The 14,956-nt window shown below is 40.0% G+C and overlaps 1 protein-coding gene across 1 annotated transcript in view; it reads right to left on the reverse strand.

Annotated features, from left to right (window-relative positions):
• Positions 1–2,229: 2,229 nt before the first annotated feature.
• SLC26A3 (solute carrier family 26 member 3) overlaps positions 2,230–14,956 on the reverse strand; it is a 36,183-nt gene continuing 23,456 nt past the window's right edge. The window contains exons 12-21 of the mRNA XM_081800696.1: positions 14,593–14,688; positions 13,195–13,301; positions 11,971–12,040; positions 11,787–11,879; positions 10,165–10,260; positions 9,155–9,388; positions 7,536–7,590; positions 5,703–5,845; positions 5,515–5,580; positions 2,230–3,704 (exon numbers count right to left, since the gene is read on the reverse strand). Of these exons, the coding sequence (XP_081656822.1) occupies positions 3,681–3,704; positions 5,515–5,580; positions 5,703–5,845; positions 7,536–7,590; positions 9,155–9,388; positions 10,165–10,260; positions 11,787–11,879; positions 11,971–12,040; positions 13,195–13,301; positions 14,593–14,688 (984 nt within the window). The 3' untranslated portion in view covers positions 2,230–3,680. The remainder of the gene's footprint in view (positions 3,705–5,514; positions 5,581–5,702; positions 5,846–7,535; positions 7,591–9,154; positions 9,389–10,164; positions 10,261–11,786; positions 11,880–11,970; positions 12,041–13,194; positions 13,302–14,592; positions 14,689–14,956) is intronic.

Here is a 14,956-nt window from a genome sequence, read left to right on the forward strand (position 1 = left end):
CCATGGTAAATGTAGTATTTCATGACCGATAATAAACCTAGACTGAGCTCCTACCATGTGGAATCTAAACCATTCATCCACTCATTCATTCATTCAGGTATGTGCTTGACAGTATTCTAAGCACTTGGGGTGCACAAGTCTTTAGAGATAGATGATCGACAAATTTCATTAAACATGTTAGAACTGTGATAAAATTCTATGGGATAAAGGAAAAGGAAGGATAATCAGGCGGTGGGAGGTTTGTAATTTTAAGGAGTGTGGTCTGGGTAGAATTCACTGAAGAGAAGACATTTGAGCAACGATTTGAAGTAGATGAGATTACTTAAAAATTTTTAAAAATTCTTTAAAATGGGGTGTCTGGCTGCCTCAGTCGGTAGAGCATGCGACTCTTGATCTTGGAGTTGTAAGTTCGAGCCCCACAATGGGTGTAGAGATTACTTAAAAAAATAAAAAAAAATCTTTGAAGTAGGTGAGAGTCATGTAGATACCATGGGGCAGAACTTTCTAAGCAGGCAGAGTCGGTAAAGGTCAAAGTGGGCGCTGCACCTGGCATATTTGGGGAGCAGCAAGGAGATTGGATTGAAATGAGTGAGATGAGCAGGAAGAGGAGGTCAGAGAGGTAATAACAGAGGGAACGGGGAAATCACAGGCTTTCTGGGCCATCATACACTTTGACCTCTCTCTGACCTGGGAAGCCTTCGTGGGGTTCTGAGGAATGGAATGATCTGGCTCTTTCTGGAAGCATTATTCTGGCTGTGTGTTTGGAAAAGATGAGGAAGGTAAAGAGAAACTAGTCAGAAGGTTTTAATAATTTACAGAAGAGATGATGGTGGTACTTGTGGATGACTATAATAAATACACATGATGTATAAAAATGTAAATTTATGTGCATAAATTAAGCACTATATATGAGATATGTGTATATAATGGTGAACGAAGTAGATATGGTCACTGCCCTTTAGGAGCTTACATTCTAACTTACCTAGAAATTTTTCTTGGTAGTCGTTCCTAAATTTTCCTCAAAAAATTTCTTATATTCTTTTTCAAAGGATATAGCCAAAAAAAAAAATTATCTTAAAAAAATATATCACGAAAATACACATACAAATACAGCCATAATGAGAAAGAAGTATTAAGTTTATTAGATTCTGGGCATTTATGTTTCCTAATAGCTTTTCTGGGTACATTTTCATTGTACAATGCTAAATTAGCAACTTTGGAACAAATCTGTAGAATGCACCTATATTGTTCCTGAATTTAGTCTGTCTTGTGCTAGATCAGTTTTTAGACAGGTGTTAATTTCTTTTGTGAGGTAATATTTCCTAATGATTAAGAGCCTGGCTCTGGAGTTGGACTGTCTAGGCTGAATTCTGACTCTACTACCTGCAACTATATAACAGACTAATTACTTACCTTCCTGGAGCCTTGCTTTATTTTGCTTTTCTAAAAAATGGGGACAAATGTAGTACCTACCTTATGGGTTCTATTTTGAGAATTAAATGAATTGATTCTAGATATATCTTAAAGGTAGAGTCCATAGAATTTCCCGACAGATTTTTCAACCGGAGCCGCTGGAAGGATGGAGTTGGCATTAGCTGGGGTGGTAGAAGATGCTGGTAGAGCAGACTTGGGGGAGAAGGTAGTGGATCGATGTACAGATGAAGAATGCAGAAAAATGAATTAAAGATTCCTATGGTCTGTTCTTGTTTATGCAGTGTATGGTCAAGCTTGCATTTAGAACATTGCATTTACATTTCCAAGTGGTAAGCTCCCGCGTTTAGACAAGAATGTGTATCAAATACTTAAATAATCATTAGAAAAAATTTAAGGATAAACTGCTCAGCATGTATTAGCTTCAGCCTTTCTTAATTTCAGTAACGTATCTGTCTCTTCACATGTTACTCTGTCTTCCAGTTGCATCACTGGATATCCTCTCCCCTTCAGTGCTTGCTCTGACTTATGTAAGTTTTCTTTTTGTCTTCCAACATGATCTCTTGGCCTTTTCCTAAATCAGGGATCAGATTTTTGTACCAGTTTCCAATATTTGCTCTGAGTCAGGCAAGGAGAGGCCCAACCCCATGTGTTCCCATTACCCAAAGCATATCCACCTTAGAGGCCTAGGAGAAAAAATGTTTAAGGGTGAGGATAAGTGAACCTCTAAGATGTTAAGGTTGACTAGATTGAAATGGCACAATGCTTGGAGTGTTCCATGTTACTTTGATTAGCAAGAAGGGTGTAAAGAGCACCTTTATTTGGGAAGATGCAGACATCAGCCATAATCCTACATCAGGCTTTTGCTCCACTCCCAAGCCAAATGTTATCAATGTCCAGCTTATGTTTTCAATGTCCACTCCCTGACCTCTACAGAGAAAGAGCTCTTAACCTGACATTCATGGAGTAGCCTTACATAAATGCATGGTGTATAAATCCTATATAAAGTGTGTGTGTGTGTGTGTGTGTTTTCCCTAAAGTCTGTACGGTGGATGAAGCTCTGTAAGAGATCCATAACTCAAAAATTTAAGAGCTGTTGCTTCAAAGAGTGCTTATTTTCTAGTTTTTAAGAGCAGCTATGTAAATAAACCTTTGTTTTACCTTACTGTCATTGATTTTAAGTCTAATAGACTCAGTAAAGACACTAATAAAGGATAGAAGGGTACTTTGACAGTAAACTTTTAGAGGTGAGATCTAAAACAACTGGGACTTTTCCCAGTGATGAAGTTATTTTTGATAAAGTTACAAAATTATCTATTACATAAAATAAATACAACTTTGCACCAAGAACAATGCCAGCAAAAAAGAGAAGCATGTGTGCTGAATCTCATTCTCCAGCTAAACTGAGCGCTAGAGTTGTTGTTCTGCCCTGTGGGTTGCAAATAATCACCAGCAGTGAAGAAAGAGTCAGACTTTCTTTTCTTTCCTCTAAGACCAGGAAGAGCTGGTTACCCATCATGTTTTCTCTTTGCTTTTCACCTTCTTGCTTTTTCATTTTATATCTTCATTAGCTTATATAATTCCCATACTAAGAGGTGGAAGGAAAGGACTTGTCTCAAAAGCTAACTATAGTTACAGATACGGCATTGGAAGGATTGTGTCTAGATCTGGGTAGGAGGTCGTTGGGTGCGTTAAAAAGCTGTAGTGATAAGTCATCAACTTAACTGGGCAAAGTTAAGTGTCATTGCAGGGTTTTCAGATGATTCTCATGTGTCAGGTTTCCAGCCAGACCATTACAGAGGGAACCCACAGCGGGCGTATTTCAGAAAGCTAACAAATTTAACACAACAAGACATGTCCACTGTACAATGGGATTTTTTAAAATGGAAATATATCCATATGAACTGTATAAATTACAAGATTCAAAGCAGTGGTGTAAATACACTACAAAACCTATGCATGAAGGTCATGACTTGGATGGGAATCTGTCAGTGCTATAAAAACACGTATAAACAAAACATTTTCTTCCTCTGATAAACCTACAGGATATTAAATTAAGAGTATTTACACAATTTTATACTAGACATGTGAAAAATATACCATGCTAGAACAATCTTGTTCCAAAATTTGAAACGTAATTCTGTCAAGTAAAAGTATTCTTCATACAATGTATGAACTTATCAATAACTTCCTGGGTATAAAGTTGTTCTTTATATGACAGGTGAGGATCCGTCTGAATTATATTTTGATTAGAATTTTGTTTCAACTGGTACCTGGAAGAAGATAGAAAGTTCTTGTCTTAAAAGATTTCTTAAGTACTGTCCCTTTCAATAATCCTATCTTGTACTTAAAAAGAGCAAATGTGGTCCATCTTGTTAAAATTATACCTAGAATTTACCAGAGTCATCCACAAATTTTTCGTCTTGAATTTTAATGATCACATACCTTCCATTGCTACTTGGTTAACATAGGCCCATGTGATACCATGTTGTGATGTAAGTGTATCTTTCAAAGGCCTAATTTAACTTAATCAAAATGATACTACAGTGGTTGGAGCAATACACCCCTTCACAACTGTGTCAGAGGCCACGCAAGCTCCAAGCGGCTCTGTGTGCTGGCCAGGCACCTTCAGCCTTTATGTGAATCACCCCTGGTGGCCTGATATATCTTCCTCTAAGTAATGTAGTGAGGAGTTGGCGTCACATTTTTGTTGTTGTTCATTTTTTTTGTCTTAATATGGGGAAACAGGTACAGGATGGTCCTGACTACATTCTGTTAGATGGTTGGTTCTGAAGCTTTGATTTGACACATTAGGTATAAGTTCGGTTTCTACACTTTATCCTTTCCAACTTGGTGACAGTTCTGAAACCAACGGCTGGGGAGAGGATTTCTAGTAATGCTGTCCTTATAGGGCCTCAGGCAAGGTGCCCCCTGTGGGTTTCTCTAGAATCCAGCCGTGGGAAACATGTCTGGTTGGAAACATGACTGGTGTTTTTTGAGAATGTGTGCCCACTCAGGCCTAGCTAACTTCTGGAATGGCTTTTTCATTGAACTTTTCCTATTTGGCATAACTTTTAATAAGGGTTTAGGGTTATCTTATGCTATATACTTCTTCATTTCTAATCTAAATCCCTTTTTTCTTGTCTTCTTAAACCTTTCTTCAAATAAGAGAAATACCATTAGCCACCTCCCATACTTAAAGGCAATCATTAGATTCTTTCTCAGGATCCCTAATTCCATTAGTCTTTCACCAAAGGATAGAGCCACTGTAGCATAGTGATAGAGCCCAGGGCTTGGCATCAGACAGATCTTGCTTCAAATCCTGTTGCTGTCACTTTGGTGTGTGACCTTAAGTAAATTAGTTAAGCTCTCTGAGCCCTTTCTAATTTCCTCATTTATGAAAAGAAGATATCTTCTTTGCATATTGTTGTAAGGATGAGATAATGAATGTAATGCACCTACCATGTACCTGACCTATAGCAGATACCCAATTTGATTTGTGATTCTGCTTTTCCCAAACTGGAGGCATTCCCTTAAAGGACTGAATATTCTAGAAATGAATGTTCTAAAATGAAATAGAACTATCCAGTTAAATGAACTTGGCAAATCTTTCTGGTAAGGAAGGGGAGGAACTTCACTTTCATTGCTGGGCTAGGCTCTGTGCTGGGGACTTTCCCAGGCTCCTGGGAAGCAGGAAGTGTGTATTAACTTCTCACTGCCATCACTAATTCATCTGTAAGTGGAAATAGCCATACCTTCTCCACCTCATGGATTACTAAAAGAGTAGAATAAGATGTTGGTTGTAAGTACTTTGAAAACATAAAGAGATCTCTCTACATATATGCTCAATATTGCATTAATAGAGACCTAGTACCACTATTTTCTATCCTTTTTTTGTACTGGTCTGAGTTTATTTTCCCTCAAAGTCCCTATGAAAACTGGCATTGCTTTCATTTTCTAGGGAAGAGGCCCAGAGGCTCAAACAAGGGCTGGACTTTCTGCAGCATGCTGGAAGAGGCCTCGCTGCTTTTCAGTTTTTTGTTGTGATGTCTAGATAAACCTAAACTTGTTGAAGAATCTTACCTGACATTCCCGATTACGTAATCCTCCGTTTGTATTTATGGTAAAATCAAATTTCCTTTCTTTTTCCTGAGAAAACCAGAATGGAACCATGGATTAGGAATATATTTTTTTTAAATGTTGAAAAAGAAAGGAGAATTTAAGCACAGATGGTTTTTATATAAATGTGAAAGTCACTAAAGAGCTGGTACCTGACTAGGAGTAAACTTTGAAGCATTGTAGTCCTTCTTCATCCAAATGTGCAAGACAGCATCGTGGATTGTTAAGAAAAAGATTGAGTCCTTGACTTCATCATCAAAAAATTCACACTGTGCAAGCTTCTCAATGAAATCATCTGAAGAGAGGCAAAGAAAGGATAACAGGAAGAATTAATTGTTTCGCTGAAGGTTTCTTCTGGAGACTGGAGATCTGCGTTTCCATTTGCAAACGTGCAGTTCACTGACGTTTGGTCCGGTATTCGGGGCTCGCAATGGTACGATACCAGTGTACCGTTAGTTTGGTGTTTTCTGGAACGAAAGGATATCTTTCTAATAAAAGAACACATTTCCTGCCCTAATGGAAAAAGAAAGAAGGAAAAGATTCAGATGAGGAGAACTTTTAGTACTTCTCAGAAGAAAACCGATCCATTTTCCTTTAGGCAAGAGCCTAGTGAGTTAATCTCCCTGGCTAATGATTAGAGCAGCAAATGTGGCTTATACAAAATTGGGATTCTGCCAAAATAGGACATATGCTCATAGACCAGTGATATGCTCTGGTTCTGGATTGCTGGACCTATTATTTACCAGTTATTTACTGTAGTACATTTTCCTAAAGCTGCCATGTGCTTTCAGAAAACACCTTCCTCGGCACCCCACATGACCCCGCCAGTTATCTTTGCGGACCCCCTTCTTGTAGGCACTAACCACACTTGCTTGTACAGATCTCATGGGTACCGTGTGCAGAGCCTGGCTGAGTAATATGAAGGATCAAGAGATAAATTAGGCGTATGAAACTCACCCTCAAGGAAAATAGAACATGTCTATATACCTACAGTGATGAAAGGAAAAGTGCCGTAGAAGAATAAAGGCAAGAAGCAATCCAATTTTTTTTTCTTTAATGTTTTCTTAGCTCTTAAAATAATGGCCAGCACATAGTAGGTCCTCGTTTTTGCTGAATGAGTAAGAGAGATACAGACCATGTGCTATGGAAATTCAGAGAAAGGAAAGATGGCTTCCTCTTGATGGGTGTCTGGGAAAACCTCCTGAGGAGGGTTTGGAGAAAGATGGAAGAAGAGAAGGTACAAAAACATGGATATGGAGACACACCCCCTGGTCACAGGCAAGCTTTCAATACTGGCCAGACTTAGTCGTGAGGGATGGAGGAGGAGAGAGGAGCGCCCGGTGGTCACCAGAACCCAGGATGGAGGTGGGTGGCGCGCGATGGGAAGGAAGGTGATGATCTTAAAGACTAAGAGAGGGATGCCGGGCAGCAGAGGCAGCAGGATGGGACACTTTCAAAAAGATCTGAGATGATGGGGAAGGATTACAATTGTTTAGCAGATTAAAGGGTTACTGAGATCAACAGAATAGTTTTAATGATAAGGAAGCCTCCAAACTAGAATATGTCTGTAGATTTTACGGGGAGGAGCCAGTGGAGAGGAAAAACCAAAGATGCCAATTTCATGCCTCCCTCAGGAAATGTGCGCCTGTCCCCTCTCCCTAAAATGCTTTCCCCTAAGATACTGTATTATGGGCTGAGGAATCTAGGGAGGTGAGGAAGAGAGAAAACCTTTTCAAGAAGATCAGAGGTAAAAATGGTTGCATATTCACTCTTTTGCTGCTTATGAAAATTAGGTTTCAAATTGTAAAGTTAATTTAATTACACATCAATACAACTAAAACATAAAGATGCTATTTCCTTAGGGATTACTATTGGTTTGGCACCTTCTTGGTGATCATAAACAAGACCTAGACTTTGGAGAGGCCATCTATATTGAGAGTTGGCCGTGAGTCTGAAGTGATTGTCAGAACATAAAAACAACTTACCATCACTTCCAACAATATACACATCTATGTTGATCCTGATAAATTCTTGCAGAATCTGTTAAAAAGAAAGTAGATCTTCCTTAGGGAACAGTTTTACTTGTCAGAAACATAAAGAAAATGATCATAATTATGCCTTATGGGTGTTGTGTTGCTTAGAGAACCTTTTACATTTTGAAAAGAGATAACAGTGTAAAGAGACACGAAAGCTAACAAGAGGCTCTGTGACAATAGGAAATAAATCCAAAGGAAAGAATGCTCCTCTTCAGAGAAAAGTTAAAAATGATCATTCTTGTGGGAAGTATGATGGGAAATCTGTTTCCACTCACAAGATGGGTTCTGATTTAATTTGAAAACCATTTCCTTCATGGGATGACCTTGACCTGAGCTTTCTAGCCACATAGAAGTAGAAAAAACCAAAACCCTGTGGCTTGTAAATTTGTTCATTATTCCTGTCCACAGTGACTGGATGTATTAACACTACTGAATCTTGATTTGTTTTCCAGGTCCTAGGCTAAGAATAAATACCAGTAGTGATGTGAGTGAGGTCATATAAGGTAAGAAGAGCAGCTTATACTATGGATTATTTTAGATGATCATTAAAACCATTGTTATCTTCAATAAACACCGAACCTCTAATAGGCACTGAACTAAGAATAAGGGCTTTAAAGAAACATAAGGTAGAGTCCCTGTCCTTTGTGCTATACTGCTGGGACCAAAACCAAATTGTGTGTGTGTGTGTGTGTGTGTAGCTTTTTCTCCAAAGCTAAAACAAATGCAAAAACAGAGAAAGAAAAGAAAAAGCAAGCAGTTTTGAGAGTTCTGTGATGTTAAGATTTTTTAAAAAGTCTGAAGGAAATGAAATTGATTCAATTTTCTAATTTTGTATCCAGTTCACCCATATTTAATAGATCTTATCTTAGCTCAGTTCTTATGTAGGAAGATACCTGTGAAAACCCAAGAAAAAGAGGGGTAAATGTGGAATTTCTTAAATTTTCTTTATGTCTCTTTCTGCATCTCTGTTGGAAACCAATTTATTTTAGAAATGCTGACAGAACCATGGAAAGAAAAGAGAGTACAACCTGAAGGTTTTAGTCCTATTTTTAAATCACACGTGATATTGATTCTTTCACATAGCTACTTTTTTGGCAGGGGGCGGTGATGGGTGCTGGAGAACAGATTTTATACAGCCAACTGAAATTTCATCAGCTTATAATAGATAAAGACAAAACAAAAGGATCCACTATTCCACTTTTGTCCAAGACCTTCCCAAATATTCAGTATTTCCAGGACAATTTAGATACAGTGCACAAGGATCTGAAGGTCCTGCAGGACTGGAATTTGGTAGGAGTGTGGGCATAGTTGTGTAGTGGCAAGTTCAGCATACATTAGAAATATGGGTGTGGTTGTCTTCAAAATTAGAAGCCAGCCTCCTGGGAAATGCTCTTTTAAAGAGCTCACTGAACACATCCCCCCCATTCCCACTCTCTGCATGGAATATCCTAAAATTACGATTTACTTCTACTTAAGTGTGTATGATCTAAAGGAGCATCTTTCCACAAATGTAACTTTTTTCCTTTGGCCACTGATTGGTTGTGTTCATTAAGAAAGAAAGTAATTACTGTTTTGAGCCCCCTCATTGAAGAAATGTCAAGAAACGACACTGCTGAAAAGTCAAGAATAAGGCTATGCAGGCTGATTTTGGGGACACTAATGTTGAGAGGAAAATCGGTGTTCCAGTCTATCTGGAAGGGCAGGTCGGTGGTGTTGATCGGCTGATCCAGTTCTTCTATCTCGTTGTTGTCCATCTCGTCGTTGGAATCTTTAAAGCCATCACTGGTATATATAAATCCTTTCTGCAAGAGAAGACAATAAATATGCATGATAACTCTGACCAAGAGAAATACTGCATATGTCAAAAATAACCAGTGAGTGTCTGAAGCACAGATTCAAAGTTAGGTCAAGGCCTTTTCTTTGGAGAATCACATTTTCCCAGGAAAACAAAAATTTTAAAGATGCCATTTAAAAAAACAACATTAACTGACATATGACGTACCTTGTTTATCTGGCATTTCACTTAAAAGAATGGAACCAACACCTGGAACTACATTTTATATGCTTTTAGCTATAATACCCAGAAATGTGGTCAAGAAATTTACTGGTTTCATGCCCAGGAAATAATCAGTCTCACAGGACTAAAGAGGCCCTTAGGAAAAACTAAGGAGGCCTAGAGGTTTTTGCCAAAAATGCTATAATTTGGTCATACAAATTGTCAGACGTATACACAGTCCACGCCGGGCTAAGGTTTTGTTGGTTCCAGGGGCACCTGGGTGGCTCAGTCGGTTAAGCGACTGCCTTCAGCTCAGGTCATAATCCTGGAGTCCCGGGATCGAGTCCCGCATCGGGCTCCCTGCTCAGCGGGGAGCCTGCTTCTCCCTCTGACCCTCCCCCCTCTCATGTACTCTCTCTCTCTCTCATTCTCGCTCTCTCAAATAAATAAATAAATAAATCTTAAAAAAAAAAAAGGTTTTGTTGGTTCCAGGAATTAGTGCATATTGAAATAACTCACTTGTGGTTAAAAATAAAAACATAATTTTTCCCATTAAAAAAAGAAAGAAAGAAAGGAACTTACAGGTGTCACTTGCAAAAGGCCTTTCTTCTGCAGCTTCCGGATTTTTTTCAAAGCTCTGTTGCGCTTGTGTAGAATTTGTAGTGGATTGAAGCCAACCTGAAAAATCCATTGCTATCTTACAAGAGTGCGGAATATGATGCTGCTGAATATTCTACAGCAGAATTCTAATAACTTTAAGTGGGATGGGCCGGGCTCGGGGCACATGATAAAGGTATGTGTAATAAAATGTAGAAGTGGTTCAAACAACGACAGCGATGGCTTTGTGTCAACAGCTTTGGTCTGCTCAGCCTGTGTGCCCTTATCAACATCCAAAAACCTCTGTGCCACCCAGGGTTCGTCTGTAAATTACCCATCAATGGGCCTAAACTCTCCTTAAATCAGTGTGTGTTTTTGGCCTGTGCAACTCTGAGGGGACTTTATTTACTTTCTACTTGTTGGATATGGTGCCATTTAATTAGTACTCTGCTTCTATATCATTTTCATTCTACTAAACTTTATATGATTGTATTTTATAGTATCTATTATTGCATGATTTTGGTTTATAACTTTAGTATTAGATCAGATGGCAACCTTCATTTTCTCCTTTTCAAAACAAATGTGGTCTTGCTGTGGCAAAATATTTTGTTCCAGAGTCATAAGTAAGGAGAATCACATTATGTAATAATGAAAAAAAATCCTTGACAAAAAAAAATGTAGTTAGATGGAAAATACTAGATTAAGTGAAAAGCACAGTATGTAAAGCCATATAAGCAATATAATACCATTTTTGAAAAAAAATAGCTGGGTAGAAAAATATCTGATGCATGCCAAACTAAGAATAATAGGGTTGAAGGCAGGATCTGTATGCAAAGGACAGGGCAGACCAAAAGGCAAATTCGAGAATAAGTGCTGAGCTTTTGTTTTCTTGACCTTAAAACTGCTTCTTCGTCATCTTCTCTTCAGTCCATCAGGGACACTCAGCTGTCATTTGGTGTTAAATATTCATTAATGTTATATTTATTCATTGTCAGTCATATTCCAAATATTCACTTGCTATCCTGAATATATTCAATGAGAGTCAAATAGTAAGTACTCTCTTGTTGTTTCTGAAGTTGACGCCCAAAGCAAATCTGTAGGATACCCTCTGCTAAAAACCCAGCAGCCCCAAATCTTGTGGTAAGTCCTTTCACTCCACAGCAGAATTTGATAAAAGGTGACTCTGGGGGCTCCTGGGTGACTCAGTTGGTTAAGCGTCTGCCTTTGGCTCAGGTCATGATCCCAGGGTCCTAGGATCGAGCCCCACACCAGGCTCCCTGTTCAGCGGAGAGTCTGCTCCTCCCTCTCCCTCTGCTGCTCCCCCTGCTTGTGATCTCTCGCTCTCTCCGTCAAATAAATAAATAAAATCTTTAAAAAAAAATTAGTCTGTATTGAACCTCATCCAAAGGGCCTTATTTCCCAACATATTAATAGACCCCTTACCAGGTAGTTTCGCCTGCTCTAGAACACGGGACAGAAAAACACGAACACAATCCAGCTTCAACATATGTGAAATCAATCACCCTCTGGTTACAGAGCAAACATTTCATTCCTAGATATTCAGTGGAATTACCCCCCCCCCAAAAAATAACAACTTCAAACCTTACAGCATCGATAAGTTTCTGTTTAAAGAACTGAATGTTTGCAAAGTAGATGGGGGCTGGACACCTGAAGATCTTCACCCCTTCTGGCTCGTGCATCTGTAGGGCAGAGAAGTAGTATGAGACGAGCCCACTGGACTCATATTAATATCTTTCAGCAAGTCAAAGTAAAAAAACGGATCTTCCTTACGTCCGAGTAATCTTTCTTATTCTTGTAGATGTTGCTCCTTCCGACGTTAGCCAGAGTGCTGCATTTTGGACTGTAGGGAAAAATCGACACCAAGTGAATCACTCGTGCGTGTTTGTTAGGTCCTTAAGGCTAACGCTGATTTCCCCTAGCATATCAGGACTATGAGCAGGCTCACTTTCAAAATATAAAGGGCTGGGGAATCATCATGCCATTAGACACCCTGGAGGGCAAACACCTCGTTTTACCTATACTTCCACCCCTCCTAGAACAGCCTAGAACAGCGCCTCCCATTTACCACCTTCCATCTTACAAAGTGCTCCCATATGCTTTTGCTGTTTGGGTTCCAAATATCACAGTTATTCAATGAAATCGATCCAGTTACCCAGTTGTACAGATGAGGGCATGGAGAAGCACAATGTGTTGCCTACAACCACTCAGTCTGTCTCTATGATTGATGGGTCCCTGATAAGTGAATGAAAACTTAACGGAATCAGAGAGGGCAGGAACATTTCAACATAAATGTATTCCATCAGCCAGGGATTAACTTTAACCACCCCACCTTCTGTTCTAGAACTCCTGAGCAACCAAGAAGCCTATTTCTCCATCACACCATGTCATCCAACATAGGCTGAGTGACCACATGGTGGTGACATTATATGGCAGAGATTTAAGAATCAGGAAGATATTTGGACTGGATGTTAAGAATCAGGAATGCTAACTAGTTTTTGTGGACTTTTCAGATAACAGGGCCCTTTGAGAAGTTCTCTAGTCCAGCCCCCTGTTTTTAGATGGGAGTACAATCTAGCAACCCGTGAAAAGGAACAGCCCTCCACTAGACGTGGAGAATCCCACAATCTTCTTTGGAACCCATTTCCGTGTCTGGCAAGTCTATGGCAAAGACATGACACCTGCTCAGAGGCTAATGCTCCCAGTTTCCGGCTGGGCAAACAGACTCTGCAGTTTATATGATTTCTCTGAATTGGTGGCAAAGCAGGGAACAGACCAGTAGCTGGTGAGACCTGGGCTGGGGATGCTCTGAGGTCAGGGCATGTCTATGGCCCTTCAGGCCTTGAGGGGAGCAACGTGAGAAGAACAGACCAGCCAGTCTCGATAGATATGCATGCCTGTCAACTAAACTACTTTCCCCTTAATCAGTGACAAGTTTTACGCCCTCCCACAGGCATGTCCAAGTCTGCAAGGATGCAGAGCATGATGCACACTCACAACTGGGTCCTGAATACAATGGTCAGGAGCTGAAACGCCACGCTAGCAGCAAGGCCTAAACCGAGTCCCAGGACAATGGCAAAGATGAAGGTCATGATCCAAATTAGCTGTAAAAAGAGGGTGACACATGCACAACAATTTACTCTGACTCAACTGCAGTGTCTTAGGTCCAGAGCTTTGAGAAAGCATGAACTTCTAGAGCCAAAGCAGAGGTTGGAAGTGTACAGGACAAGGGACCTGCCTCGAGAGGTCATTTCTTTTTTTTTTTTAATTAAAGATTTTTATTTATTTATTTGAGAGAGAGAGTGAGAACAAGCAGGGAACGGCAGGCAGAGGGAGAAGCAGACTCCCCACTGAGCAGAGTCCGACGCAGGGCTGGCTCCTAGGACCCTGGGATCATGACCCGAGACGAAGGCAGATGCTTAACCAACTGAGCCACCCAGGCTCCCCGAGAGTGTGTTCATTTCTAATCCCATCCCTGACCCAGTTAAGGAAATAATTGAGTCTATCTGGCACAGTTAAAACCGCAGAGCCAGCAGTTGTTGGTTAAAATCAGCAAATTAATCAGCAGGGCTTCTACTGATTTTTGTTTTCTGGTGGTCTGCTGATTTAATAAATGGCTACTATCTGTACAAGAATTTTAGCATGTCAAAAGGGTGTTAAAATCCCCAACAATTATCTACCAGGAACAAAAGTAAACCAAGTATAGCTGATTGCTTTATGCTTGTTAAGTACCATAGGATATGTTAACAATGTTTTTATGCCCCAGACTTTGATCCTGGTAAAATTATGGACTCTGCGTCTCAAGCAGGGCATGTCAAGAGCAAGGGGCTCCTTTATAGACTATTTCCAAAAGGAATGTTCAGAATTTAAACTCTTCACAGATCCTCTGGAAACAAACATCTGATGTAATGAAGAACAGAAGCAACCATATCCTACTAGTGTTTCATGGAGCATCGCCTACTTGCAAGTGGCTCCTTTTTTTAAATTCAAATCCCAGAGCAGGATCATTAGAGTATGCAGTTTAAAAATAGCAAATAAAGGGGCACCTGGGTAGCACCATTGGTTAAGCCTCAGACTCTTGGTCCCCACTCCAAACGGGACATCATGGTCATGAGATGGTGCCCCCAGTCGGGATCCCCGCTCAGCGCGAGTCCACCGAGATTCTCTCCCTCTCCCTTTGCCCCTCCCCCGACGTGCACATGAGCACATGCGCTCTCTCTCAAACAAATAAATAAATCTTTTAAAAAAATAGCAAATGAAATAAACTCAGATTATTTGAATAGATAATATAGAAACCAAATTTCACTTGGTTTATAATATGAATGTGCATTTCACATCAGCATTAGCATGTTGTCCTGATTTCTCTGTCTCTCAAATATCGCTCCCTCTACTCACACAATCATACTTATCCTTTCGCCAGAGTCTTCGTATCTCTGTGAACTGCATCAGCATTCCCTTCAAGTTCCCAAGTGCTAAAGCCGCCAGGACAGACTGCAAAAAAGATAAACAGCAGATGTACTTAAAGATAATCAAATAAGTCACACAGAATCAAAGGTGAAGGTTGTAGATAAATGTGTCCTTTAAAGGGCCTCAAAGCCTAGCCCAGAACACACCTTTTCCCAGTGTATAGTGCTGTGCAAGACACACCAGACCTGGGACTCTGACCTGTTCCCAGGCATGACTTTTTCCCCACCGCAGTGACAGTGCCAGGCTATGGGTAGAGGAAAGCACTTACTGGCCTGTACCTTGGGACAGAGAC

This window comes from Leptonychotes weddellii, chromosome 12 (assembly GCF_054177405.1).
Source record: "Leptonychotes weddellii isolate Sample4059 chromosome 12, ASM5417740v2, whole genome shotgun sequence".
Lineage (NCBI taxonomy): Eukaryota > Metazoa > Chordata > Mammalia > Carnivora > Phocidae > Leptonychotes > Leptonychotes weddellii.